This window comes from Salmo salar, chromosome 16 (genome assembly GCF_965601325.2).
Source record: "Salmo salar chromosome 16, fSalSal1, whole genome shotgun sequence".
Taxonomy (NCBI): Eukaryota; Metazoa; Chordata; class Actinopteri; order Salmoniformes; family Salmonidae; genus Salmo; species Salmo salar.
In genome coordinates this window covers 43474220-43500000 of record NC_138306.1, presented here as the reverse complement: position 1 = coordinate 43500000, position 25781 = coordinate 43474220, and the positions used below count along the sequence as shown (strand labels likewise).

The 25781-nt window shown below is 45.3% G+C and overlaps 1 protein-coding gene across 4 annotated transcripts in view; it reads right to left on the bottom strand.

Annotated features, from left to right (window-relative positions):
- Positions 1 to 25781, bottom strand: part of LOC106573868 (polyamine-transporting ATPase 13A3) — a 70154-nt gene that overhangs the window by 24179 nt on the left and 20194 nt on the right. For all 4 annotated transcript variants that reach the window (XM_014149281.3, XM_014149278.3, XM_014149282.3 and 1 more), the window contains 13 exons: positions 8174 to 8258; positions 7765 to 7938; positions 6991 to 7170; positions 6727 to 6797; positions 6490 to 6573; positions 3348 to 3417; positions 2489 to 2623; positions 1922 to 1994; positions 1455 to 1586; positions 1129 to 1305; positions 827 to 984; positions 426 to 614; positions 47 to 259 (listed from right to left, as the gene is read on the bottom strand). In XM_014149281.3, coding sequence (XP_014004756.2) covers positions 47 to 259; positions 426 to 614; positions 827 to 984; positions 1129 to 1305; positions 1455 to 1586; positions 1922 to 1994; positions 2489 to 2623; positions 3348 to 3417; positions 6490 to 6573; positions 6727 to 6797; positions 6991 to 7170; positions 7765 to 7938; positions 8174 to 8224 — 1707 coding nt within the window. In that variant the 5' untranslated portion in view covers positions 8225 to 8258. The remainder of the gene's footprint in view (positions 1 to 46; positions 260 to 425; positions 615 to 826; positions 985 to 1128; positions 1306 to 1454; positions 1587 to 1921; positions 1995 to 2488; positions 2624 to 3347; positions 3418 to 6489; positions 6574 to 6726; positions 6798 to 6990; positions 7171 to 7764; positions 7939 to 8173; positions 8259 to 25781) is intronic.

Sequence of the window (25781 nt, the reverse complement as noted above, 5' to 3'; positions counted from 1 at the left end):
AAAGACACACAGGTCAGAGATTAAGGGTAAAGTTTCAGTCACTCACCCAGCCTGTGGCCTCGAACATCTTCAGGTCCAGAGGGTCTCCGGACAGCTTGCCATCGATATTGGTAAGAGAGTGGCAGGTGGCCATGCAGGCTACAAACTGGGACTTAACCAGAGTGTCCTTGTAGGCATTCTCCTCTGACAGGTGGAAAGTCCCCTTCTCCACTCTCTGGACTCCCCACAGGTCTAATCCATCCTCTGTGAGTGTACCTGTCTGAGGACAGAGGCACAAAGTGAATAGGGGAGATATATTGAACTAACTGTTGAGCAGGGCGATTACCATGCCGGATCACCAGACCACGACTAGTTTCCCCAGCACAGCCTCTCCTCTACCAAGTGTGTGTGCGTGTGTGTGTGTGTGTGTGTGTGTGTGTGTCCACCTTGTCGAAGCAGACCAGGTTGAGCTGGCCACAGATGTTGATCCTCTGGGGGCTGATGCAGAAGATGCCGATGCGTTTGAGGCGGCGCTGGGCGTACACGATGCCCGCCGTCATGGCAGCGGGCAGCGCGGGGGGCACGGTGATGGTGATGATGTCCAGGGACTCAATGATGATGGTCTTGGCTGGCACCTGGGGTACAGCAGAGAAGGTAAGGACAAAAATGACAATACAGCAGGGGTTAATGTAGGGATCGAATTGGTTGTGAAGCTAACTAGCCATAATAGTCCACTGTGACATAGAAACCTTCTACAGCCTCTATAGGACTCGTCACTCTCCCTCCCACTCCCTCCCCAGCCCAGCAGTAGCCCAGCCAGAGTATAGTGTACTGTGTGGTCCAGTACCTTGTTCATGACGCTGAGGACGATGGAGTAGACAAAGCCGATGCCAGCTATAGCCACCAGGCACAGCAGGAAGAGGTAGGCGTCGCGGTACAGCTTGAAGTCGGTGGGCTTGGGGTACAGGATGGAGCGCACCAGCTGGCCCTTAGCCGTGCTGAAACCTGGGGGATGGAGGAGGAGCTACAATCAGAATATGGTAAACGCTCCTTATTTTATTATCCAAAATCAGATCATGATCGTACAACAACTTGGAAAGGTATACTGTGTGTGTTGTGAGGACACGAACGGACACACAGACGGCTAACCTGTGCGGACCACCACTGCCTTGACCAGCTCCCCTGAGTAGAAGCGGGTCTGTATGACGTGCGTGCCACAGAAGAGGGTGTGTCTCTTGTGCTCCTCCATGCTGTAAGCCACGTCACCCTCCTTGTCCCCTTCGCCCGGGTTGGGGAGGTTGGTCTTGGTGACTGGCACACTCTCGCCTTGGGGGAGGAGGAAGAGCCAGGTATTTACAGAGTGTAGTGTTGTGTGAGGCTTTGCACAAATGTCAAATAAATATATTTTAGAATTTTGTATTTGGCAAGTGACCAGCAGTGACAGAGAGCGAGAAGGCAGAATCTCAAAGTCTCACCTGTCAGCATGCTCTCGTTGACGATGCAGGTGCCGCTGACCAGCACCGCGTCGCAGGGCATGATGGTCCCGTTGCTAGGGATGACCATGACGTCGCCGGGCACCAGGTCAGTGGACAGGGCCTCCTCGATGTCTATTAGGATTCAACACAGAGGGGAGAGCAGGTGTGGAGAGAAGGGAGAGGGGAGAGAGGAGGGGAATGCAGGGAAAGTACAGAGGGAGTGAGGAGTGGAAGGAAGGGAGGAGGATAAAAGAGGAATTCTGTGCGTCAGAGCCCCAGTCTTGTTCAGAACATCATACATTACTCACACCCTTCTGGGCAGCAGGGGGAAAATGCTGAGGCATCACATGCACAGCCTGAGCCCGCTGTGGGAGCGCGCACACACACACGGATAAGTGTGCCGTTCTACTGGTGAATTGAACACTAGTCAAAGTGCATGAAATCTTAGTGAGGTATATTAGACAAACCGTTGCTGGCTCTGCAGACTGAAACTCGGACAATACTGTGTGCTGACACCATGTCGTGAAGCGTGATGTATTGCTGAAAAGGAGAGAACAGCCAATAAGCATCACCACATGTCAGGTGCTACAAAAACAGACCTCTAGTTAATAGATTCTCAATGTCCCTTGAAATTTCCAGAGAAGACTTTGCTTCCCCCTCCCCATCCATCTATCATCCATCCAACCTCTCTCTATCTCCCTCTTCCATATGCTGTGTGATTCTAAGGGGGCGTTCTCCTTCTCTTTGTGTAAACCTAGGGCCCCGGGAGAAGCCTCCACCCCTTCACCTCCCTCCATCTCTCTACTTATGCAGTGTGATTGTAAGGGGGTGAACCCAGGGCCCTAGAGTGGGGAGGGGGCTAAAGTCTGTTTTGTCCAGATGAGCCTAGTTCAAGCCAGTTCAGAAAGGCCCCAGACTCACCTTTTGATTACTGAATACATTTTTCCAAATTGTGGAAGGAATAATAAGATTGGGGATGAGAGGGGTTGAGAAAGAGTCAGAAAGGGGTGACCAAGGGGCGGGGACAGACATACCTTTTTGATGGTGTACAGAGAGGTAGCTATGGAAATAACGGACATGAAGACGATGGCTGCGGCATAGTAGTAGTACTCATCAGCGCTCCACAGGATCACACTGAAGAGCTGGAAGATGTAGAAAGGGTTGAGGACCTGCAGGAGGGAGGGAAAGAAAGAGGCATGTCAAACAACAAGCTGCAACAAGACATCCACTTTGACATTCACTAGAATAATACCTGATTAAGCCCTATAGCAGGCTAACCATAATATCTCATGTTTGGCTCAATAGTGTGAAAAGGGTATAAATGTGAAATATCTCTATTGACACATGGTTCAATTTGTTTCTTTATACAGAGAGTGCAGCAGACAGACAGAGAGAGAGAGAGAGAGGGAGACAGACAGAGCACAAAGACATGGAGACTGTCGCAGAGACCGTGAGGTCAAAGAGAGCGAGAGAGACGTCAGAGAGATAGAAAGACAATAAGGAGCTGAGAGGAACTGCGGCGGTGGAAAATGCTGTTTTTACGGCCATTGTTGGCCCTGTTCACAGTGTTCACTCATTAGACTAAAGACAACCTCCCCGCAACAACTCAGAATCTAAATCTGGCCGCTCAGAAAAAAAGCTTAAAGCCAAGTTGGCTTCCATTCAACAGAACTTTCCCATTAGAATGGCAGGCACAGGAGCTCATTATCTTCATCATTATCTCAGATAAATTAGCTATTCATTTCGATAGGCACCTTTGGATGTAAATAATTCGTATAGACTTATGTTATCAATTAGTTGTCAGAGAAAATGAGCTCTGGTAAGAAAATCAAGCATCCTTTAAGTAGTGGTTATGAACACCTTATTCCCATTTACACCCAACACCTCTCCTACCTCCTTGATTAGCAGCTTGAAAACTGAAGGCACTTTCACTGCAATTTCATTCACTCCGAAAAACAGTCTCCTGTGGGAAAGCACGAGAGAACAAAAGGTTGAGCATTTACAGTTCAAACTAACAACTCATTCAACTTTATAACAAATGTTTGTCTCACACACACAGACACAGTGTGTCTAATAAAACCATTGATAAGGTGCGACACTGACAGCACTACATTAAGTAGGTCAGAGTCACACATGAACACCCTCTCTCTCTCTCCCTCCCTCCCTCTAGATGCTGGGTGAGTCACACATGAACACCCTCTCTCTCTCTCTCTCCCTCCCTCCCTCTAGATGCTGGGTGAGTCACACATGAACACCCTCTCTCTCTCTCTCTCTCCCTCCCTCTAGATGCTGGGTGAGTCACACATGAACACCCTCTCTCTCTCTCCCTCCCTCTAGATGCTGGGTGAGTCACACATGAACACCCTCTCTCTCTCTCTCTCTAGATGCTGGGTGAGTCACACATGAACACCCTCTCTCTCTCTCTCTAGATGCTGGGTGAGTCACACATGAACACCCTCTCTCTCTCTCTCTAGATGCTGGGTGAGTCACACATGAACACCCTCTCTCCCTCTCTCTCCCTCCCTCTAGATGCTGGGTGAGTCACACATGAACACCCTCTCTCTCTCTCTCTAGATGCTGGGTGAGTCACACATGAACACCCTCTCTCTCTCTCTCTCTAGATGCTGGGTGAGTCACACATGAACACCCTCTCTCTCTCTCTCTAGATGCTGGGTGAGTCACACATGAACACCCTCTCTCTCTCTCTCTAGATGCTGGGTGAGTCACACATGAACACCCTCTCTCTCTCTCTCTCCCTCCCTCCCTCCAGATGCTGGGTGAGTCACACATGAACACCCTCTCTCTCTCTCTCCCTCCCTCTAGATGCTGGGTGAGTCACACATGAACACCCTCTCTCTCTCTCCCTCCCTCTAGATGCTGGGTGAGTCACACATGAACACCCTCTCTCCCTCTAGATGCTGGGTGAGTCACACATGAACACCCTCTCTCTCTCTCTCTAGATGCTGGGTGAGTCACACATGAACACCCTCTCTCCCTCCCTCTAGATGCTGGGTGAGTCACACATGAACACCCTCTCTCCCTCTCTCTCCCTCCCTCTAGATGCTGGGTGAGTCACACATGAACACCCTCTCTCTCTCTCTCTCTAGATGCTGGGTGAGTCACACATGAACACCCTCTCTCCCTCTCTCTAGATGCTGGGTGAGTCACACATGAACACCCTCTCTCCCTCTCTCTAGATGCTGGGTGAGTCACACATGAACACCCTCTCTCTAGATGCTGGGTGAGTCACACATGAACACCCTCTCTCTCTCTCTCTCCCTCCATCCCTCTAGATGCTGGGTGAGTCACACATGAACACCCTCTCTCTCTCTCTCTCTCTCTCTCTCTAGATGCTGGGTGAGTCACACATGAACACCCTCTCTCTCTCTCTCTCTCTCTCTCTCTCTCTAGATGCTGGGTGAGTCACACATGAACACCCTCTCTCTCTCTCTCTCCCCCTCCATCCCTCTAGATGCTGGGTGAGTCACACATGAACACCCTCTCTCTCTCTCTCTCTCTCTCTCTCTAGATGCTGAGTGAGTCACACATGAACACCCTCTCTCTCCCTCCCTCTAGATGCTGGGTGAGTCACACATGAACACCCTCTCTCCCTCTCTCTAGATGCTGGGTGAGTCACACATGAACACCCTCTCCCTCCCTCCCTCCCTCTAGATGCTGGGTGAGTCACACATGAACACCCTCTCTCTCTCTCTCTCTCCCTCCCTCTAGATGCTGGGTGAGTCACACATGAACACCCTCTCTCTCTCTCTCTCTCCCTCCCTCTAGATGCTGGGTGAGTCACACATGAACACCCTCTCTCTCTCTCTCCCTCCCTCTAGATGCTGGGTGAGTCACACATGAACACCCTCTCTCTCTCTCTCTCTCTCTCGATGCTGGGTGAGTCACACATGAACACCCTCTCCCTCCCTCCCTCCCTCTAGATGCTGGGTGAGTCACACATGAACACCCTCTCTCTCTCTCCCTCCCTCTAGATGCTGGGTGAGTCACACATGAACACCCTCTCTCTCTCTCTCTCTCTCTCTCTCCCTCCCTCCCTCCCTCTAGATGCTGGGTGAGTCACACATGAACACCCTCTCTCTCTCTCTCTCTCTCTCTCTCCCTCCCTCCCTCCCTCCCTCCCTCTAGATGCTGGGTGAGTCACACATGAACACCCTCTCTCTCTCTCCCTCCCTCCCTCTAGATGCTGGGTGAGTCACACATGAACACCCTCTCTCTCTCTCCCTCCCTCCCTCTAGATGCTGGGCGAGTCACACATGAACACCCTCTCTCTCTCCCTCCCTCTAGATGCTGGGCGAGTCACACACATGAACACCCTCTCTCTCTCCCTCCCTCTAGATGCTGGGCGAGTCACACACATGAACACCCTCTCTCTCCCTCCCTCCCTCTAGATGCTGGGTGAGTCACATGAACACCCTCTCTCCCTCTCCCTCCCTCTAGATGCTGGGTGAGTCACACATGAACACCCTCTCTCTCTCCCTCCCTCCCTCCCTCCCTCTAGATGCTGGGTGAGTCACACATGAACACCCTCTCTCCCTCTCCCTCCCTCCCTCCCTCTAGATGCTGGGTGAGTCACATATGAACACCCTCTCTCCCTCCCTCCCTCTAGATGCTGGTTGAGTCACACATGGGGAACAGAAGGCCAGCTCTGAGCAGACTGACACCCAACAGGGCTATTAGAAAGTGTTGTCAGGGCTTTGTGAGGTGACTGGGCATTGGAAGTCTGGGCGTCTAAGGTGACAGAGAGGCTGCTGTGGCCTGCAGTGGTATAACAGTATCTGCTTTCAACCGTGAAGTCTAGCACTGGGGGATGGGGTAATGAATCTACCGTAGGAAGGGCAGGGTTCAGTGTAATAGAGTAACAATATACATTTTGTGGGTATCAGTACCACCTTTGAGTGACTTAGCTAATGCACCAAAACCAAGCATTCCTATGGGGTGAATTTAACCTCAACACATCACATTGCTCAAACCATCATGGCCTTCCACTCTGTACAAGGTGCTTGGTATAAGTTACCTGTACTCCTGCTGGTTGCTGGTGAGCCCCGCGCTGTGCTCTGAGTGGACGGTGGAACAGGTCACCTCCCGGTCCTCCAGGCCCCTGTGGGGTGTGTGGTGTGTGTGTGTGTGTGTGTGTGTGTGTGAAAGAAGGGAAACGAGGCCTCCATTAGAACATTTGCTTAGACACGCATTACACAAACCATTTGGAAAATATCCAGGTCACTGGCTATAATAAGTCTGTTAAATTGCTTACGTTAATACTTCAAAATTTTGGACCTCGTCGTTCCAGTAGTACTTTGTGCTATGGAGTGTAAAATAGCGAATCTGAAGGGAGAAAAAAATAAGAATATTATCAAAAATAACTAAGGCAGAAACTTTTTTGATTTGTGCTTTTCCCCCCATTTCATTGACCATAAAGGTGTATACTTTTGAGCGTGAGCGTATGCGAGAAAGAAACCGGTAAAGAAAGCAAAAAAGACAGACGTGTGTTATTGTGTGTGCCATCGCGTGTTATTACCTGAGTGGGTTGGTACTCTGCGTACTTCCTGATTAACTCCTGGGTGAAGCCGTCCGAGGGGTGGGGGGAGTGTCCATTGGCCATGGGGGGAGTGGTCTGGGTCTCCAGGCTGTCAAAGGGGTCCCTTCCGGGGGCCAGCATCACACGCACCTTGGCCAGGAACCAGCGCTTAAAGTCATCCTGAGACACACACACCATCAGCAGTGACAGGTTCTCTGGTATTCACGAATTTGGACAGTGAAGCTACATTTCCTTTGTATGTGAAGAGCCTATGATTCAGTGAAGGACAGTTAGATTTTGATGCATTATACGTGTTTGTACAGGTGGTGCAAAAACTCAGATTGACACCTTCAACTTCTCTCATATCCTACAGTAGGAAGGAACATTAATATGATTGATAAATATTTAATGGTGACGTGTGTCCTGAAAGTGGTCATTGTGATTACCATGGAAGTTTCGATGCTAATTGTTTACGTCACATTTTTTGTTGAATGTTGGCTGTATTTCATGAACCTACACAAATCCATAGTGTCAGGAAATCCTTATAAACTTTTGCTCATGGGCGTGGAGAGGTGTGGTTATTAAGGATTGTCCAGTAACACATGACTTATGTTTTAATAAGACAACACTTAATTAAGGCCTAATAAATGGCTAATAAGATACTTATAAATACGCTAACGAACTACAAATCGGTGGCAGATACGTCGACTTTAAAATGAAGTGGTATGAAAACATTGATTGGTTGCCGCTGTGGTGAGGAGGACATTGACTTACGGTGGATTGGAGCAGCACCACTTCGGCCTCTCTGACGGTGGTCCGGGTGCAGGTGGCCTTCACACACCACTCTGGCATCCAGTAGAGCAGCAGCAGGAGGAAACCCCCTGTACACAGCACCCCCAGGCTCACCACTGCCACACGCCACCGACACACACGGTAACCCTGGAGCTCCTAGCGGGGGCCAGGGGGGACGGTTAAAACGGCAGTTCATATGGGGTCATCAGGGGAGTTTGAGTCAAGTTAACATGAGTTCGTGTCACATTTGATTTGAATAAACTATTAGGCGTTGGCATACGTGCAATTCAGAGCGGGAAAGAAAGAGTGCGAGAGAGCGGGAAAGAAAGAGCGTGGGAGGGGTAGGAAGAGCGGGAGGGAAAAGAAGAGGAAGTAAAATAAGGAAACACACCATCTCATCCTCCTCATCCTTATTCACGATCTTCAGTTCTTCCTTCTCCATTCTGCAGATAAGTCACCAAGCCCACAGAGCACAGCTTCATTGAAACAAGAACACAATGACACCACTAAATGAGAATGTGAGTCTTCCCCAGTACGAGAGGAAAAGTATATCCCAGAGTATGTGTCCAACCCAGTGCATACCAGAACATGAAATCAACCACACCACTAGTGTAGTGACTGAAACCAGAACCATATACACACACAGACGAATGAATTGAATTGAAATGAAATGAACTAGAATAGACCGGAGAGGGCTGAAATATTTGGGAGCAAACATTAGGGCTGGGAATTGCCAGGGACCTCACGATACGATATTATCACGATTCTTAGGTGCCAATACAATATGTATTTCATACTGAAATGTTATTGCAATTTGATGTTCCAAACATATTACTCACTATTAGGGTTGCACATTTTGGGGAATATTCAGAGGTGGAAACTTTCCTTCGGAATTAACGGGAATATATTAATATTAATATTATTTAAAAATGTAGATGTTTTTTTTGCATTGGATATATTTACATTATCATATGGAGACAAACAAACTGTTTACCGTACCATAAGTAGACATAGTTGCAAATGATTAAATCCTTCCAATAGAAATGCAAAAACAACATAGTTAAGAACTGAACTTTAATTAAATGAGTTGACTCTTCACATGGGATTATTTCACTGAACAACAAAAAAAAGGGAATATTGAATGATCCCCAATGATCCATCGCATCTCCCAAAAACATTATCAACATACATCTGTAAAATCCTTAACTATTTATCTGTAGATGGAATTGTACTTTAAGAAACATTTTTTTCTTCTAATCTTTACAGGAAAATGCCACAGGCACGATCTGATGTGTGGAGACATTTCACTGCAGCTAATGTAGAAGGAAAAGCTGTGTACGTTTTGCAAATACTGTGCCAAATCATGTGTGAAGAATGCAACAAAGATGCAGATCATCTGGCCAAGTGCATAAAGTTCCCTCAGCACTCACAACAAGCAACCTCTGACAAAAGTCCCTGTACTTCTAATCGAGGTGAAAATGATGAATCAGACCCCTTATCGATAGCAACAGCTCATGGTCCTCCTGGAATCAGAAGTTTTTTTGACTCAATGGAGGAACGTAGTCAGAAATGCTGATGAATGTCTTGCTCGAGCTGTGTATGCAACTGGTTCATCTCTGATGCTCACAGGCAATGTGTATTGGAAGAGATTTCTGAATGTTCTTTGCCCAGCATACACCCCTCCAACCGGACATGCTTTATCTACTCATTTGCTGGATGCAGAGTTCAAGTGAAGATCAAGCAAATCATAGAGAAAGCAGACTGTTTTGCTATCATCTCTGATGGGTGGTCGAATGTTCATGGGCAAGGAATAATTAACTACATCATCTCCACCCCTCAACCAGTATTCTACAAGAGCACAGACACAAGGGACAACAGACACACCGGTCTCTACATTGCAGATGAGCTGAAGGCAGTCAATGACCTTGGACCACAGAAGGTATTTGCACTGGTAACAGACAATGCTGTGAACATGAAGGCTTCTTGGTCTAAAGTGGAGGAATCCTACCCTCACATCACACCCATTGGCTGTGCTGCTCATGCATTGAATCTGCTCCTCAAGGACATCATGGCACTGAAAAGAATGGATACACTCTACAAGAGAGCCAAGGAAATGGTTAGGTATGTGAAGGGTCATCAAGTTATAGCAGCAATCTACCTCACCAAGCAAAGTGAGAAGAATAAGAGCACCACATTGAAGCTGCCCAGCAACACCTGTTGGGGTGGTGGTGTCATCATGTTTGACAGTCTCCTGGAGGGGAAGTTGTCTGTCTAAGAAATGGTCATATCAGTCTCTCGACATGGACAGCCCCATCAAGAGAATCCTCCTGGATGATATATTTTGGGAGAGAGTGGTAAGCAGCCTGAAACTCCTGAAACCTATAGCAGTAGCCATTGCATGGATTGGGGGAGACCATGCCATCCTGTCTGATGTTCAGACTGTGCTTGCAGATGTAGGAGAAGAAATCCGTACTGCCCTGCCTACTTCACTGTTGCTCCAAGCAGAGGAAACTGCAGTTCTGAAATGCATCAAAAAGCGTGAAGACCTCTGCCTGAAGCCCATATACTCCGCAGCGTACATGTTGGACCCCAAGTATGCTGGCAAGAGCATCCTGTCTGGTGCAGAGATCAAGAAGGCCAGTGGTGTCATCACTACCGTGTCTCGCCACCTTGGCCTGGATGAGGGCAAGGTTCTCGGCAGTCTGGCAAAGTACACTTCCAAGCAAGGGCTTTGGGATGGAGATGCAATATGGCAGTCGTGTCAACATATCTCATCAGCCACCTGTTGGAAGGGACTTTGTTGATCTGAGGCTCTTTCCCGTTGCCTCCATCCTCCAAATCCCACCAACATCAGCCGCCTCAGAGCGCAACTGGTACTTGTTTGGGAACGGGATAGGCGTCCCGCTAGTGGGACAACTTCCAGTGAAACTGGAGGACTCGCAATTCAAATAAATAATCATAAAAATTATGGATATTAAACATTTAGGTACATAAGTGTAATATTGGCTGAAAGCTTAAATTCTTGTTAATCTAACTGCACTGTCCGATTTACAGAAGCTATTACAGTGAAAACATTCTATGCGATTGTTTGAGGACGGCACCCCACATCAAAATATTTTTACACCAGCACAGGTTTCATATATTCACAAATAACGATTAAATATTCACTTACTTTTTGAAAATCTTCCTCTGATTTGTCATGCAAAGGGTCCCAGCGAATACATGTCGTGTTGTTATGTTAGATAAAATCCTTCTTTATATCCCAAATTGGCGCCATCGATTTGAGTAATCCACTCGTTCAACATGCAGAGAAAGGAATCCGAAAATCTACCCCTAAACTTTGTTTCAACAAGTCAAAATGTTTCTATTTACTCCTCAGATACCGTAAAATGTAATCAAACGATAATATTTCTTATGGAAAGTAGTATGTTCAATAGGAAACCGATTTTAGCAGGTGCATCCTGTCTTCATGGTGCGCGCAAACACGAATTTCCAAGACTGTGTCCCTGTACTAAAACTGATTTCTTATTCGTTTTCAATATGACCTTTTACTTGCCTTTCTAAGAGGATTCTCCCTCTCAAAATGTTTTTCTCCTACCATATCTATTGTTATATTCTCCTACATTATTTTAACATTTCTACAAACTTTTAAGTGTTTTCTTTCCAATGGCACCAATTATATGCATATCTTGGCATCAGGGCCTGAGCAACAGGCAGTGTACTTGGGGCACGTCATTCAGACAAAACATTTCTAAAAAGGGGCCTAGCCCTAAGAAGTCAATTTAAAGGCAATGCTACCAAATACTAATTGAGTGTACGTAAACTTCTGACCCACTGGGAATGTGATGAAAGAAATAAAAGCTGAAATAAATCATTCTCTCTACTATTATTCTGACATTTCACATTCTTAAAATAAAGTGGTGATCCTAACTGACCTAAAACAGGGAATTTTACTAGGATTAAATGTCAGGAATTGTGAAAAACTGAGTTTAAATGTATTTGGCTAAGGTGAATGTAAACTTCCGACTTAACTGTACATACATTCTAAGTGGTTTCAATGGGTCTTTCTCAATTCTGGTTGTTTTATACTGTTCAATTCAATTTCAACCTAAAATAATTTTCAGCATTCCCTGCACTCATTCGAGATCATTTCCATACTGCCAAGTAGGTCTGCACAATATGGGCAAACAAACTAAGCCTTATTTTTAACAAATGTTGCAATTGCGATTTGACTTGTGATTTAGAGCAAAACACTTGGGTGAACTGTTGGAATCATGGAAATAGAATGATTATTCTAATTCTATAGTTAGAATACAGTAGTGGGCACTTTGAATACAGTGTTTGACATGAAAGCAAATAAATGCCAGGGGAGTTTTTGTGACAAGGCAGGAACCAAAGTGTTGACAAGTGTTTCCTAGGGGACCCTATAATCTTTGGCTACATTGAATGTTTTCTCTTAGCTACTTCATGTAGCTAACATATTCTTGCTTCACTTATGCCTCTGATTTAGAAGATGCTGTTGCTCAAAAAACATTCAGATGTACAGTACCAGTCAAAAGTTTGGACACCTAGTCATTCAAGGGTTTTTCTTTATTTTTACTATTTTCTACATTGTACAATAATAGTGGAGACATCAAAACTATGAAATAACACATATGGAATCATGTAGTAACCAAAAAGTGTAAAACAAATCTAAATATATTTGAGATTCCAAACATCAATACCTGTATATCGTAAAATACGGTATACCGCCCAGCCCTAGTCTCACATTCTAAAATGAAGCAGTGTTGCACAGGAACACTCTTATTCTTCTTTCCAAACTAAGCAACAAAAATGTTTTTCCCTTTTTCAGGACCCTGTCTTTCAAAGATAATTTGTAAAAATCAAAATAACTTCACAGATCTTCATTGTAAAGGGTTTAAACACTGTTTCCCATGCTTGTTCAATGAACCATAAACAATTAATGAACATGCACCTGTGGAACGGTCGTTAAGATACTAACAGCTTTCAGACGGTAGGCAATTAAGGTCACATTTATGAAAACTTAGGACACTAGAGAAGCCTACTGACTCTGAAAAACACCCAAAGAAAGATGCCCAGGGTCCCTGCTCATCTGCGTGAACATGCCTTAGGCATGCTATAAGGAGACATGAGGACTGCAGATGTGGCCAGGGCAATAAATTGCTATGTCTAAGACAACGCTACAACGCCTAAGACAACACCTAAGACAACGCTACAGGGAGACAGGACAGACAGCTGAACGTCCTCGCAGTGGCAGACCACATGTAACAACACATGCACAGGATCGGTACATCCGAACATCACACCAGCGGGACAGGTACATGATGGCAACAACAACTGCTGAAGTTACACCAGGAACGCACAATCCCTCCATCAGTGCTCAGACTGTCCGCAATAGTCAGAGGCTGGAATGAGGGCTTGTAGGCCTGTTGTAAGGCAGGTCCTCACCAGGCGACATCACCGGCAACAACGTCGCCTATGGGCACAAACCCACCTTTGCTGGACCAGACAGGACTGGCAAAAAGTGCTCTTCACTGACGAGTTGCGGTTTTGTCTCACCTGGGGTGATGGTCGGATTCGTGTTTATCGTCGAAGGAATGAGCGTTACACCGAGGCCTGTACTCTGGAGTGGGATCGATTTTGAGGTGGAGGGTTCGTCATGGTCTGGGGTGGTGTGTCATAGCATCGTCGGACTGAGCATGTTGTCATTGCAGGCAATCTCAACGCTGTGCGTTACAGGGAAGACATCCTCCTCCCTCATGTGGTACCCTTCCTGTAGGCTCATCCTGACATGACCATCCAGCATGACAATGCTACCAGCCATACTGCTTGTTCTGTGAGTGATTTCCTGCAAGACAGGAATGTCAGTGTTCTGCCATGGCCAGTGAAGAGTTCGGATCTTAATTCCAATGAGCCCGTCTGGGACCTGTTGGATTTGGGACCTGTTGGCTAGGGTCATTCCCCCCAGAAATGTCCGGGAATTTGCAGGTGCCTTGAGAAATTTATTGAAAATAAACAAATTACATTTTCTTAAGTATTCAGACCCTTAGTACTTTGTTGATGCACCTTTGGCAGCGATTACAGCCTCGAGTCTTCTTGGGTATGACATTACAAGCTTGTCACACCTGTATTCGGGGCGTTTCTCCCGTTATTCTCTGCAGATCCTCTCAAGATCTGTCAGGTTGGATGGGGAGCGTCACTGCACAGCTATTTTCAGGTCTCCAGATATATTAGATCGGGTTCAAGTCTGGGCTCTGGCTGGGCCACTCAAGGACATTCAGAAACTTGTCTCGAAGCCACTCCTACATTGTCTTGGCTGTGTGCTTAGGGTCATTGTCCTTTTGCAAGGTGAACCTTCGTCCCAGTCTGAGGTCCTGAGCGCTCTGGATCAGAATTTCATCAAGGATCACGCTTTACTTTGCTCCGTTCATCTTTCCCTCAATCCTGACTAGTCTCCCAGTCCCTGCCGCTGAAAAACACGCCCACATCATGATGCTGCCACCAACATGCTTCACCGTAGGGATGGTGCCAGATTTCCTCCAGAAGTGATGCTTGGTATTCAGTCCAAAGAGTTCAATCTTGGTTTCATCAGACCAGAGAAACTTGTTTCTCATGGTATGAGAGTCCTTTAGGTGCTTTTTGGCAAATTCCTAGTGGGCTGTCATGTGCCTTATACTGAGGAGTGGGTTCTGTCTGGCCACTACCATAAAGGCCTGATTGGTGGAGTGCTGCAGAGATGGTTGTCCTTCTAGAAGGTTCTCCCATCTCCACAGAGGAGCTCTGTCAGAGTGACCATCAGGTTCATGGTCACCTCCCTGACCAAGGCCCTTCTACACCGATTGCTCAATTTGGCTGGGCGGCCAGCTCTAGGAAGAGTCTTGGTGGTTCCAAACTTCTTCCATTTAAGAATGATAGAGGCCCCCATGTTTTTGGGGACCTTCAATGCTGCAGAAATGTTTTGGCACCCTTCCCCAGATCTGTGCTTTGACACAATCCTGTCTTGGAGTTCTACAGACAATTCCTTTGACCTCGGTTTGGCTTGGTTTTTGCTCTGACATGCACTGTCAACTGTGGGACCTTATAGACAGGTGTGTGTGCGCGCCTTTTCAAATCATGTCCAATCAATGTATTTGACCATAGGTGGACTCCAATCAAGTTATAGTAACATCAAGGATGATCAATGGGAACGGGACACACCGGAGCTCAATTTTGAGTCTCACAGCGAACGATCTGAATACTTATGTAAATAAGGCATTTATGTTTTTTCAGTTGTAATAAATTTGCAAAAATTCTAAAAACCTGCTTTTGCTTTCTCCTTATGGGGTATTGTGGGTAGATTGATGAGGGGGAAAAAATATTTAATCAATTTTAGAATAAGGCTGTAACGTAGGAAAATGTGGAAAGAGGGAAGGGGTCTGAATACTTTCCGAATGCACTGTATATCGCCGAGGTCATATCTGACTGAGGCATACAAGGGGGTGCTGTATAGTACCTCTCAAAAACAAAGTTGTCAAATCATTATGGTGTCTTCTGCAATGCACTAAACATTCAGATACCGAACACATATTTTAAAGAGTGTTAAGTGTTATTTTTGTTTTGACAGGAATATGAATCCAGTGAAGTCTCAAACTGAAACTTACAAAATGGTCTTCAAAATGGGTCCTCATGTTTTCAGTCTAAAGTCTGACACCATACTTTTTGTGATGTTCTTCTTCAGGTCAAACTTTTCAAAGTTCCTTACCACTCGTGCTAACCGCCAGTTGACCTTTAGTATCCCTTGAGTGTGTTTATACATGGTGACAGTATAGAGAAAGGGTTCGGTGCCTTTGATAGATGTGTTTAATAGTTACACTCTCCTGTCTGTCTCCCATTGGTCCAGGTTGCTGTCGTGAGAGCGAGCTCCATAGGGGCGTCGTTACCCATGCTCTAAAGGTAACAACGCCTGGATCTCTCTGTCGTAGCGCTCTAGTGTCTCTGTCATTCTGTCTGGCCATTCAGGCTCTCTGTGTAAACCTGTCTGACCATTGAGACTTTAGTTATATCACTGAGTTCTTCTGTTTGTACAACTGCCACCCACTCACACACCCTCTCCGAAGTTGTTTAACCAGACTTGCCAAAGGAGCTTTAGAAGGGTAGGTAGCATAAATGTGAAATATGTATTTGAATTAGTATATGCATCAAAAGACCCAATGCAAAGTTACACCTCACTTTTCTATTTTGAGTTATAACATAAAACCGATCAGTTTGGCGTAAAATGTTTTTGCGGCGTGTGATGTAATATGAGGACCTGGCAAGCCAGCCTATTCCCTGTAACGTAAACTCAAACAGAAATAACTTCAAATTAGGGCTGACCCCATTGGTCTACTGGTCGATTGTTTGGTCGACCGAGATTTCTTTAGTCGAGCAGTAGCAAAAAATAAATAATTCTGTACAAGACACCTGTCTGATTCACGCCTGTCTGAGTGGACTGATCCATTGTGGAGGCCGTGGGGATGGCACAGTCCATCAGTCTAAGACGTGCTACTGAAAATGTATATGGTTATATTATGTAAGAACAATGGTGCAACACATTTTATAACAAATGCACGCGTTGAATAGTGGTCGCTGTCTGTGGTTCTGAAACACATCAGTGCGCTGTTAAATTGCACCTTTTCCTAGACCATGTTGCTTTGTGCATAATAGCAAAGTTAACCAGCAGATTGCTGTTTAAAACAATGCGGCGGAGGCAGCAGCGGCGTTGGGAGATGAGAAAACAGCCTTTGCCTTAATTGTCTAAGAAAAGTGGAGGAGGAAACCCCAACTTAATTAGGTCTATAATCAATAGCCTAACGGTTGAATGTGCCTGGTTTTATAAATCATCCATATATATCTACAGAAATAAAACAGATCCTGCTTCATTAGCCCTATAGTCTGCTAATGTTAAGTTAACACTGCATGAGTCAGCCAGTTGCTATCAACACCGAGCTTACAGCTACTGTACATTTAAAGTAAACCAAAGTTTTGGAAAAGTATAATGCCATCTAACCAGTTATCAAATAAGGTTCCCTGTATATGCTGTTATCTTAGCCATCAAGCCAGATAGTTATTTTAGCCTGCTAACTAACCTAGCTAGTCAACCACCACGTTCGACATAGCTAAGTAGTAAGCTAAGTAGTAAGCCAGAGAACAACAGCGACGAGTGTAGTATAGGAAGAAACCCACCGAACACAAAAAGCCCGCAGATATAAAGTAGACAGAGCGGAGAATTATCGATTAGCGGCTGAGTTGGCTGCCATAGGAAGAGGCTGTTTAACCGGTCAGGGAAGAGTCAACAGGCACCAGGCAGATAGAAATGAAACAGTCAGCTACTGAAGCGTACTAGTACTAAGCCAATGTTGGAAAAACTCTGGTTGACGGAGATCATTCGCCCCCGCATGTGTGTGGAATCTGATTGGTGGGTTATAGCTCACCACTGCCAACACTAGAACTGCATGGCTTGTGACTAACATTAGCCAGCTCGAGCTTACTAATGCAGAGTAGATTGTGGGTAGTTTAGAACATATCTGCAAATAAGCTATTAATAATGTAAAAAAATGAACATGAGTGCCTTCTGAAAGTATTCATACCCCTTGATTTATTCCATATTTTGTTACAGCTTGAATTCAAAATGAATGGAATAGATTTTTTTCTTATCCATTTACATACCACCCCTTAAAATATTTTTACTGAAGTATTTACACCCCTTTGCTATGACACTCCAAATTGAGCTCAGATGCATCTAATTTCCTTTGATCATCCTTGAGATGTCACTACAATGTGATTGGAGTCCACCTGTCGCCAATACAATTGTTTGAACATGATTTAGAAACACCTGTCTCTATATTCAGTCCCACATTTGACCTATATCTTGGAAAGGTTATACAACTATTTCTAGAGTATTGAAAGTTTCCAAGAGCACAGTGGTCTCCATCATTGAGAAATTGAAAAAATATGGAACAACCCGGACTCTGCCTAGAGCTGGTCATCCGACCAAACTGAGTAACCAGGCAAGAAGGACCTTGGTCAGGGAGGTGACCAAGAACCCAATGACCACTTTGACAGAACTACAGAGTTCCATGGCTGAGATGGGAGAACCTGCCAGAAGGACAAGTCTACAGCACTTCACCAATCTGAGCTTTATGGGAGAGTGGCCAGACGGAAGCCAATCCTGAGAAAAAGGGACATGGCAGCATGCCTGGAGTTTGCAAAAAGACACTTGAAAGACAGCATAAGGAAAAATATTCTGGAACTCTTTGGCCTGAATGCAAAGCGCTATGTCTGGAGAGAACCAGGCACCGCTCATCACCCGTCTAACACCATCCCTACTGTGAAGCATGGTGGTGGCATGCTGGAGGAATGCTTTTCAGTGGCAGTGACTGGGAGACTGGTAAGGATAGGGGGAACAATGAATGGAGCCAAATGCAGGCAAATCCTTGATGAGAACCTGCTTCAGATTTCAAACGACCTTGGAAGGTTAATCTGCGCCCCAGTCTAACAGGACAATGACCCCAAGCATACAGCCAAAGCGTCGCTGGAATGGCTTCAGAACAAGAATGTGAAAGACATTGAGTGGCCCAGCCAAAGCCCAGAGTTGAATCCAATCAAAAAATCTGTGGAAAGACTTGAAGATTGCTGTTCACCGCCGCTCCCCATCAAACTTAAGAGCTTGAGAAAATCCCCAAATCCAGATGTGCAAAGCTGATACACATGCCCAAGACGACTCAAAGCTGTTATCGCCGCCAAAGATGCTTCTGTAAAGTATTGACTCGGGTTTGAATACTTATGTAAATTAGACTTCTATATTTTCAATAAAAGTGCAAAAATGTCGAAACGTTTTCACTTTGTCATTATTGGTATTGTGTGTAGGTAGGTGGGTGAGAAAATACATCTATTTAATCCATTTTTAATTCATATCTGTAACAAAACAACATCTGGAATAAGTCAAGGGGGTATGAGTACTTTGAAGGCACTGTATAGGTAACCAGATCATGTCTACAACTCAGTTACTAAGTCTTTGACCCCATTGTGTATTACTTTGATGAGCAAAAACTGATGCTTCCTACCCTTTAACTGTTCTACTCCTGTTTAGCGGGACTGAAAAGGTGAGGTATTGATGTTTTGGTCACAAGATGAGAAACCTGTTGGATTGATCAGACTGTAGCCAGGACTCCGTTTTACTAGTGCTTAAATATAGATCAAATACTTACCAAGGGTAAGAATGGCTGTATCTGCTCTTTATCCAGATGGATAATCCCCAAGTTATATGGCTGTTAGTAAAAATAATAATAGTAAAAATAATAATAGCAAAAATAATAATAATAAATAAATAATAAATAATTATATATAACAAATCCAATGGATGATGCTGCCTCAAATTATCCCAGTGCTCTGCTTTGTGCATTGACTTCAGTGCAACCATCCAGCAATGTTTAACAATGAATGGCCTCAAAAGTCCCATACTGGTATACTGTCGACACTTGGGGTGTCCAACTAACTTTGCCCTGGGGGCTGCATTTGGTCTTCAATGAGGTCTGGAAGGCCGCACTGGAAATTGGTTATATTTCCTTGCGGTCAAAATTAGCAAAAAATTGTGCTCTATTCATCGTTTTTGGAATTTCCGATGCTCACTAACTGTTTAGCTTTAATATAGATGATTATTAGCGAGCAGGACACAGTCAAGAAACTAAGTCATTTTAAAGTATCTTGAGTTTGTCCCCGGCTTGGACCCGCTCTCGGGCTGGATCCGGCCCTCGGGCACCCCTGGTATAAACTGTTATGAAATGCCGACTTGTCTTTAATACACTGCCCATGTCATTTCAACACACTAGAGGGTGACCTGCCCAGCGCCCCGCCGCCTGCCCCGGGATCCTGACCTGCTGTTAAATAGTAGGAAGGGCTTGGTCCCAAGAAAAAGATCCCGCTGTGTGCCAGGGGAAGAAAGGGCCAGAGAGCTGGGGGCAGATAAGATCAGGGCTGGGGGCCAGTGGCACAGGGCAGGGGCAAGTTGCAGAGGGACGGCCCAACGCCCAACCCACTGCTCCAGCGCCGGGCCCCGACAGTCAGCCAGGGTCAGTCCCTCTACTGGGCCCCTGTTCTTTGCCCCCCCCCCCCCCCATTTCTTTTCCCTTGCGTCGCTCCATTGTTTACACGATGGCATGTTCTGCCAAGTCTTTTAAAACGCTGCCGGCCGGCCTCCCTCAGGCGTCTTTTTTTTCTTCACCTTTGGGCCTTGAGAAAATACAGTCCCTTGAGAGCACAGGCAAAGTGTCTGCTCAGAGGCCTTGTTGGGGTTGGAATAGTCTCTGTAGCCTGTACCATAGAGTGACCTACACTGTGTATGTGGAAGCAGGAGGCACCTGCTGTGTGCAATGCTTCAATGGGGCTCGACCTATATGTTGCTGCACAACTACGGAACCTGTTTGATGTGTTTTTAGTGAACACACCTAATAAAAGTTAAGAGGCTTTGATGATTATAATAACCACTGGCAGCATTGATGGCCAAAAAGCTTGTCGGTTTCCAATGTTAACTGGCAAGCTTAATCCTGTAAGAGCGACAGAGTTGGAGCCTTTTGTCCTTATGAGTGCTGTGTGTGTGCACAGCCCCCACTACAGATATACATGAACTCATCGGGATTCTCTCCACATGATATGACACCAGCCCAGCGATGATAAAACCCACCCTGTTTATGTTGGTGGTGTGTGTTTAAACGTGCATCAACCTTGCTAAATCACAGACATGCACAGGCTAGCCTATTTCCTCCCTTAGCCCCCCTCTCAGCAATTAGCCCAGATAAATAATCTGGCCTTCCAGCACCACACTACCGGCACATGTACATGGAGAGGATGGACCTCCCTCTGGGTCAACCAGGCTTGCTATTGTAAAAAATATATATTTTAAGTGTTTTTTTAATTTATATTTTCATTGCTACCCAGTGCACCTGGCACAATGCCTTTTAAATGTGGGGGCCTTCAACCTTCTGCCGCCATACTCTGGTGGGCATCATGAAGTCTGATGCGGTCATCCATCGGGAAGCCTTCTGTAGTGACTTCCTGGTCCCTTGCTTTGGGCATCGTTCCTATCATGTTGTCAGGATATGCGATAAAACATTCCATGGGATATTCGGTTGGATTTCAGTCTGGGGCTGATATTGGAAGTTTTGATTGAAAGAAGACGATGTAAGGGAATGCAGTCACTTCACGACCAAAACACTGGGGAAGTTTTAGAGTGGAGCAATCATGCCCTTGGGAGGTTAGCTAATTGTTTTGAAACAGACTGTTGCTGCAGACACTACACATATTGTTGATTGAATAGATGTTTATTTAGCCAGCTGCACGTTCTGTAGCGTCTCTTGGTGCATCTCTAATTCCCCTTTTATCGTTGGCTGTACTGGTTTATTCCAACTGCCCGTTGACCTTTTTGACCCTGACATTCCCCTTCAACACCGTCCTCTCTGGTACAGAGGCCTAGGTCAGGTTCAACTCATACAGGTGGCAGGAGCCTTCAAGATCATTGCAGAACACACACACACACACACACACTCCTGAGTCATCAGATGGGTATTACTCAATGCCCCCCATGCCTCTTCTCTCTCCCTCTCAGCTGTCCTACAGGGCTGGCCAGCAGGTGGGAAAGGAGCTTGTCACTGTCTGTGGGAGTGTTCCATACTGGGTGTCACAGCTGCGCCACTCAGGTGCTCTCAGGTCAACCGGCTGTCTGTGCCTGTAGGACACCGCATAGGCAAGCCCAGTCATACGCAATTCACTGTCATACAGTAGGGATACATAGACTGTCGGAGCTGGAAACACAAGCAGTTAGCTACACCCGCAATAACATCTGCTAAACACGTGTATGTGACCAATAAAATTAGATTTGATTTTACTTCGTTTGGCAAACTTGAGTAGGACAGTGTGTTTGCTTGTGACGGGATGGGGGGAGGGGAGGGTGGGAATGATAGTTGCGTATCCCAATGTTATTTTGAACAATATTATATAGATACTTTGACTGCAAGTAGGGTTGCACATTTTGGGGAATATTCAGAGGTGAACACTTTCCGTGGGATTTAACGGGAATATATGCAAATTAATATTAATACCATTTAAAATGTAGATGGTTTTTGCATTGGACATATTTACCATATCATATAGAGACAGAAACATAAAGGTAAAAGGTTTATCATAAGTAGACATAATTGCAAATGATTAAATCCTTCCAATAGAAATAAAAAACTATTTAGTTAGAAATTGAAATGTAATTAAATGAGTTGACTCTTCACATGGGATGATTTCATTGAACAACAAAAGAAAGGGAATATTGAATGATCCCCAATGATCCATCGCATCTCCCAATATCGTTTTCAACATACATCTGTAAAATGATAGTCTAGGAACTAAAGCCTTGGTTGTCTTCCTCTCAGGCTTCCATGTCTTCTCCCTGGACCTCCTCAATGTCCACCTCTTGAACATCAGACTCTGAGGCCTCATCTTCACTGTCACTTTCCACAGTTGTTGACGATGGCTCGTTGTCAGGCTCAAAAAGCCTCAAATTTTCCCGGATGGCCACCAATTTTTCAACCCTTGCATTGGTCAGCCTATTGCGTGCGTTGGTGTATGTGTTCCCAAACAAGGACCAGTTGCGCTCTGAGGCGGCTGATGTTGGTGGGATTTGGAGGATGATGGAGGCAACAGGGGAAAGAGCCTCAGATCCACAAAGTCCCTTCCACCAGGTGGCTGATGAGATATGTTGGCACGTCTGCCATATTGCATCTCCATCCCAAAGCCCTTGCTTGGAAGTGTACGTCGCCAGACTGCCAAGAACTTTGCCCTCATCCAGGCCAAGGTGGCGAGACACGGTAGTGATGACACCATAGGCCTTGTTGATCTCTGCGCCAGACAGGATCAAATCAAATGTATTTATATAGCCCTTCTTACATCAGCTGATATCTCAAAGTGCTGTACAGAAACCCAGCCTAAAACCCCAAACAGCAAGTAATGCAGGTGTAGAAGCATGGCCCCAGGATGCTCTTGCCAGCATACTTGGAGTCCAACATGTACGCTGCGGCGAGTATGGGCCTCAGGCAGAAGTCGTCACACTTTTTGATGCATTTCATAACTGCAGTTTCCTCTGCTTGGAGCAACAGTGAAGTGGGCAGGGCAGTACGGATTTCTTTTCTTACATCTGCAAGCAGAGTCTGAACATCAGACAGGATGGCATGGTCTCCCTCAATCCGTGCAATGGCTACACCTATAGGTTTCAGGAGTTTCAGGCTGCTTACCACTCTCTCCCAAAATATATCATCCAGGAGGATCCTCTTGATGGGACTGTCCATGTCGAGAGACTGATATGACCATTTCTTAGACAGACTCCTTCCCCTCCAGGAGACTGTCAAACATGATGACACCACCACCCCAACAGGTGTTGCTGGGCAGCTTCAATGTGGTGCTCTTATTCTTCTCACTTTGCTTGGTGAGGTAGATTGCTGCTATAACTTGATGACCCTTCACATACCTAACCATTTCCTTGGCTCTCTTGTAGTGTATCCATTGTTTTCAGTGCCATGTCGTCCTTGAGGAGCAGATTCAATGCATGAGCAGCACAGCCAATGGGTGTGATGTGAGGGTAGGACTCCTCCACTTTAGACCAAGCAGCCTTCATGTTCACAGCATTGTCTGTCACCAGTGCAAATACCTTCTGTGGTCCTAGGTCATTGATGACTGCCTTCAGCTCATCTGCAATGTAGAGACCGGTGTGTCTGTTGTCCCTTGTGTCTGTGCTCTTGTAGAATGCTGGTTGAGGGGTGGAGATGATGTAGTTAATTATTCCTTGCCCACGAACATTCGACCACCCATCAGAGATTATTGCAATACAGTCTGCTATCTCTATGATTTGCTTGACCTTCACTTGAACTCTGTTGAACTCTGCATCCAGAAAATGAGTAAATAAAGCATGTCTGGTCAGATGGGTGAAGAACATTCAGAAATCTCTTCCAATACACATTGTCTGTGAGCATCAGCGATTAACCAGTTGCATACACAGCTCGGGCAAGACATTCATCAGCATTTCTCTGACTACGTTCCTCCATTGAGTCAAAAAAACTTCTGATTCCAGGAGGACCATGAGCTGTTGCTATCGATAAGGTGTCCGATTCATCATTTTCACCTTGAATAGAAGTACAGGGACTTTTGTCAGAGGTTTCTTGTTGTGAGTGCTGAGGGAACTTTATGCACTTGGCCAGATGATCTGCATCTTTGTTGCATTCTTCACATATGATTCGGCACAGTATTTGCAAAACGTACACAGCTTTTCCTTCTACATTAGCTGCAGGGAAGTGTCTCCACACATCAGATCGTGCCCCTGGCATTTTCCTGTAAAGATTAGGGGAAAAAAGTAGTAAAAAAATTAAATCCAACTCCATGTACAGATAAATAGTTAAGCAGTTAGATTAAACAACTCCTTTGTAAGATAAATGTTTTTAAATGAAACATGAATGGAAACCAGTGAATTAACACTCAGTTAACACACTCAAGCAAGCTAAAACCCACATGGTAGCAAAAACTAACTAGCAGAAATTGTTAAGGTTAGAAATGATTTAAACACTTTGCTGTAGGCTACTATTTACTAGTTAACAAAAAAAATGTATGTTATATAAAATATATTCACCCCACCCAGTATTGTAATCAAAACTTACCAGAAAGCATGTGGTCCTTGGCTCAGACAGTGTAGTAGTGTGGGCTCAATAGCATCTCATTAGTGTTCAAGATCTTGAGAATCAGCTGTACATGTGATTGAAGAGTGCACTGCACATGTGATGGAAAAATGCACTGTGCATGCAGAGGGTTGCAATTCCATTGAATTGGGAATAGTTTCACAAAACAATATCCAACAAGACCTAGAATTGCCTTGTGTGTATCCCACAAAAAAGGTTCACTGTTATAAGCTAACTTTCCCGGGCTTAACTTCCCATGGAAAATTTCCAGAAATTTACCGGGAAAGTTTCCGACCCTTTGCAACCCTAAAAGGGACTTCCGCACATCACGGACAAACCCGCACCACCGCCCATGTTTAAAACTGGCTAACAGCCACACAGTTCCACAGGCAGTTTGTAGTCGTACTTCATGTAGACTTTTCTACAAGTGACTCAAACAAAGCTTGGTTTTCTAACAACGTTCTGAGTGAAATCAGTTCAATACTTTCAAATAGGGCTGGGCGATATGACGATATATATCGTGTGACAATAGAAAAACATCTATTGTTTCATATTATGCTCTATCGTTTATTTAGTTGTGTTGCAAATCACACTTTACAGCAATATATTTTGTCAATAGGACGACGCTTTGCGCTCTTACACAAGTGCTGTGTGGAAGGAAATTTGCAACACAAAAAAAACATTGAGTGAACGTGACACAGAGCTCGTACCTAAAAGAGGGGCTACGTCGGGTCGCATGGACGTTGTTTTGGGTATGAAAAGTCTGACACGGACCAGAAAACCGTCCTCTGCAAAATATGCCGCAGGCCTGTCCCGACAACAGGCTCAAACACCACTAACCTACGCAAGAATCATGTGAAACAGTACGGAGAGAGTCTACGGATGAGACGCAAAAAAGTACAGTACAGTGCTCAAAACAAACCCCCGACTCAGACGTTGAAAGAGGCTTTTGTCCGCGGCACACCATATGGCAAAGAATCTCGAAGATGGAAGGAGATAACAGCTGCCGTTACAACTTACATCTGCAAAGACATGGCCCCAATTTACACGGTCGAGAAACGGTGGTTTCATGAGTTGGTGCTTTCGTGACTTGGTGCTAACACTCGACCCAATGTACCAAATGCAAATTGATATGTGACAAAATAACATGCAAAACGGGCAAGTCCCCAAACATATATATTTTAGGCCTATATTTATTTTGCTTGCAACTATAGTTGGTTTTTCTATTTACCTTTTTAGATTTTATACATTAATATA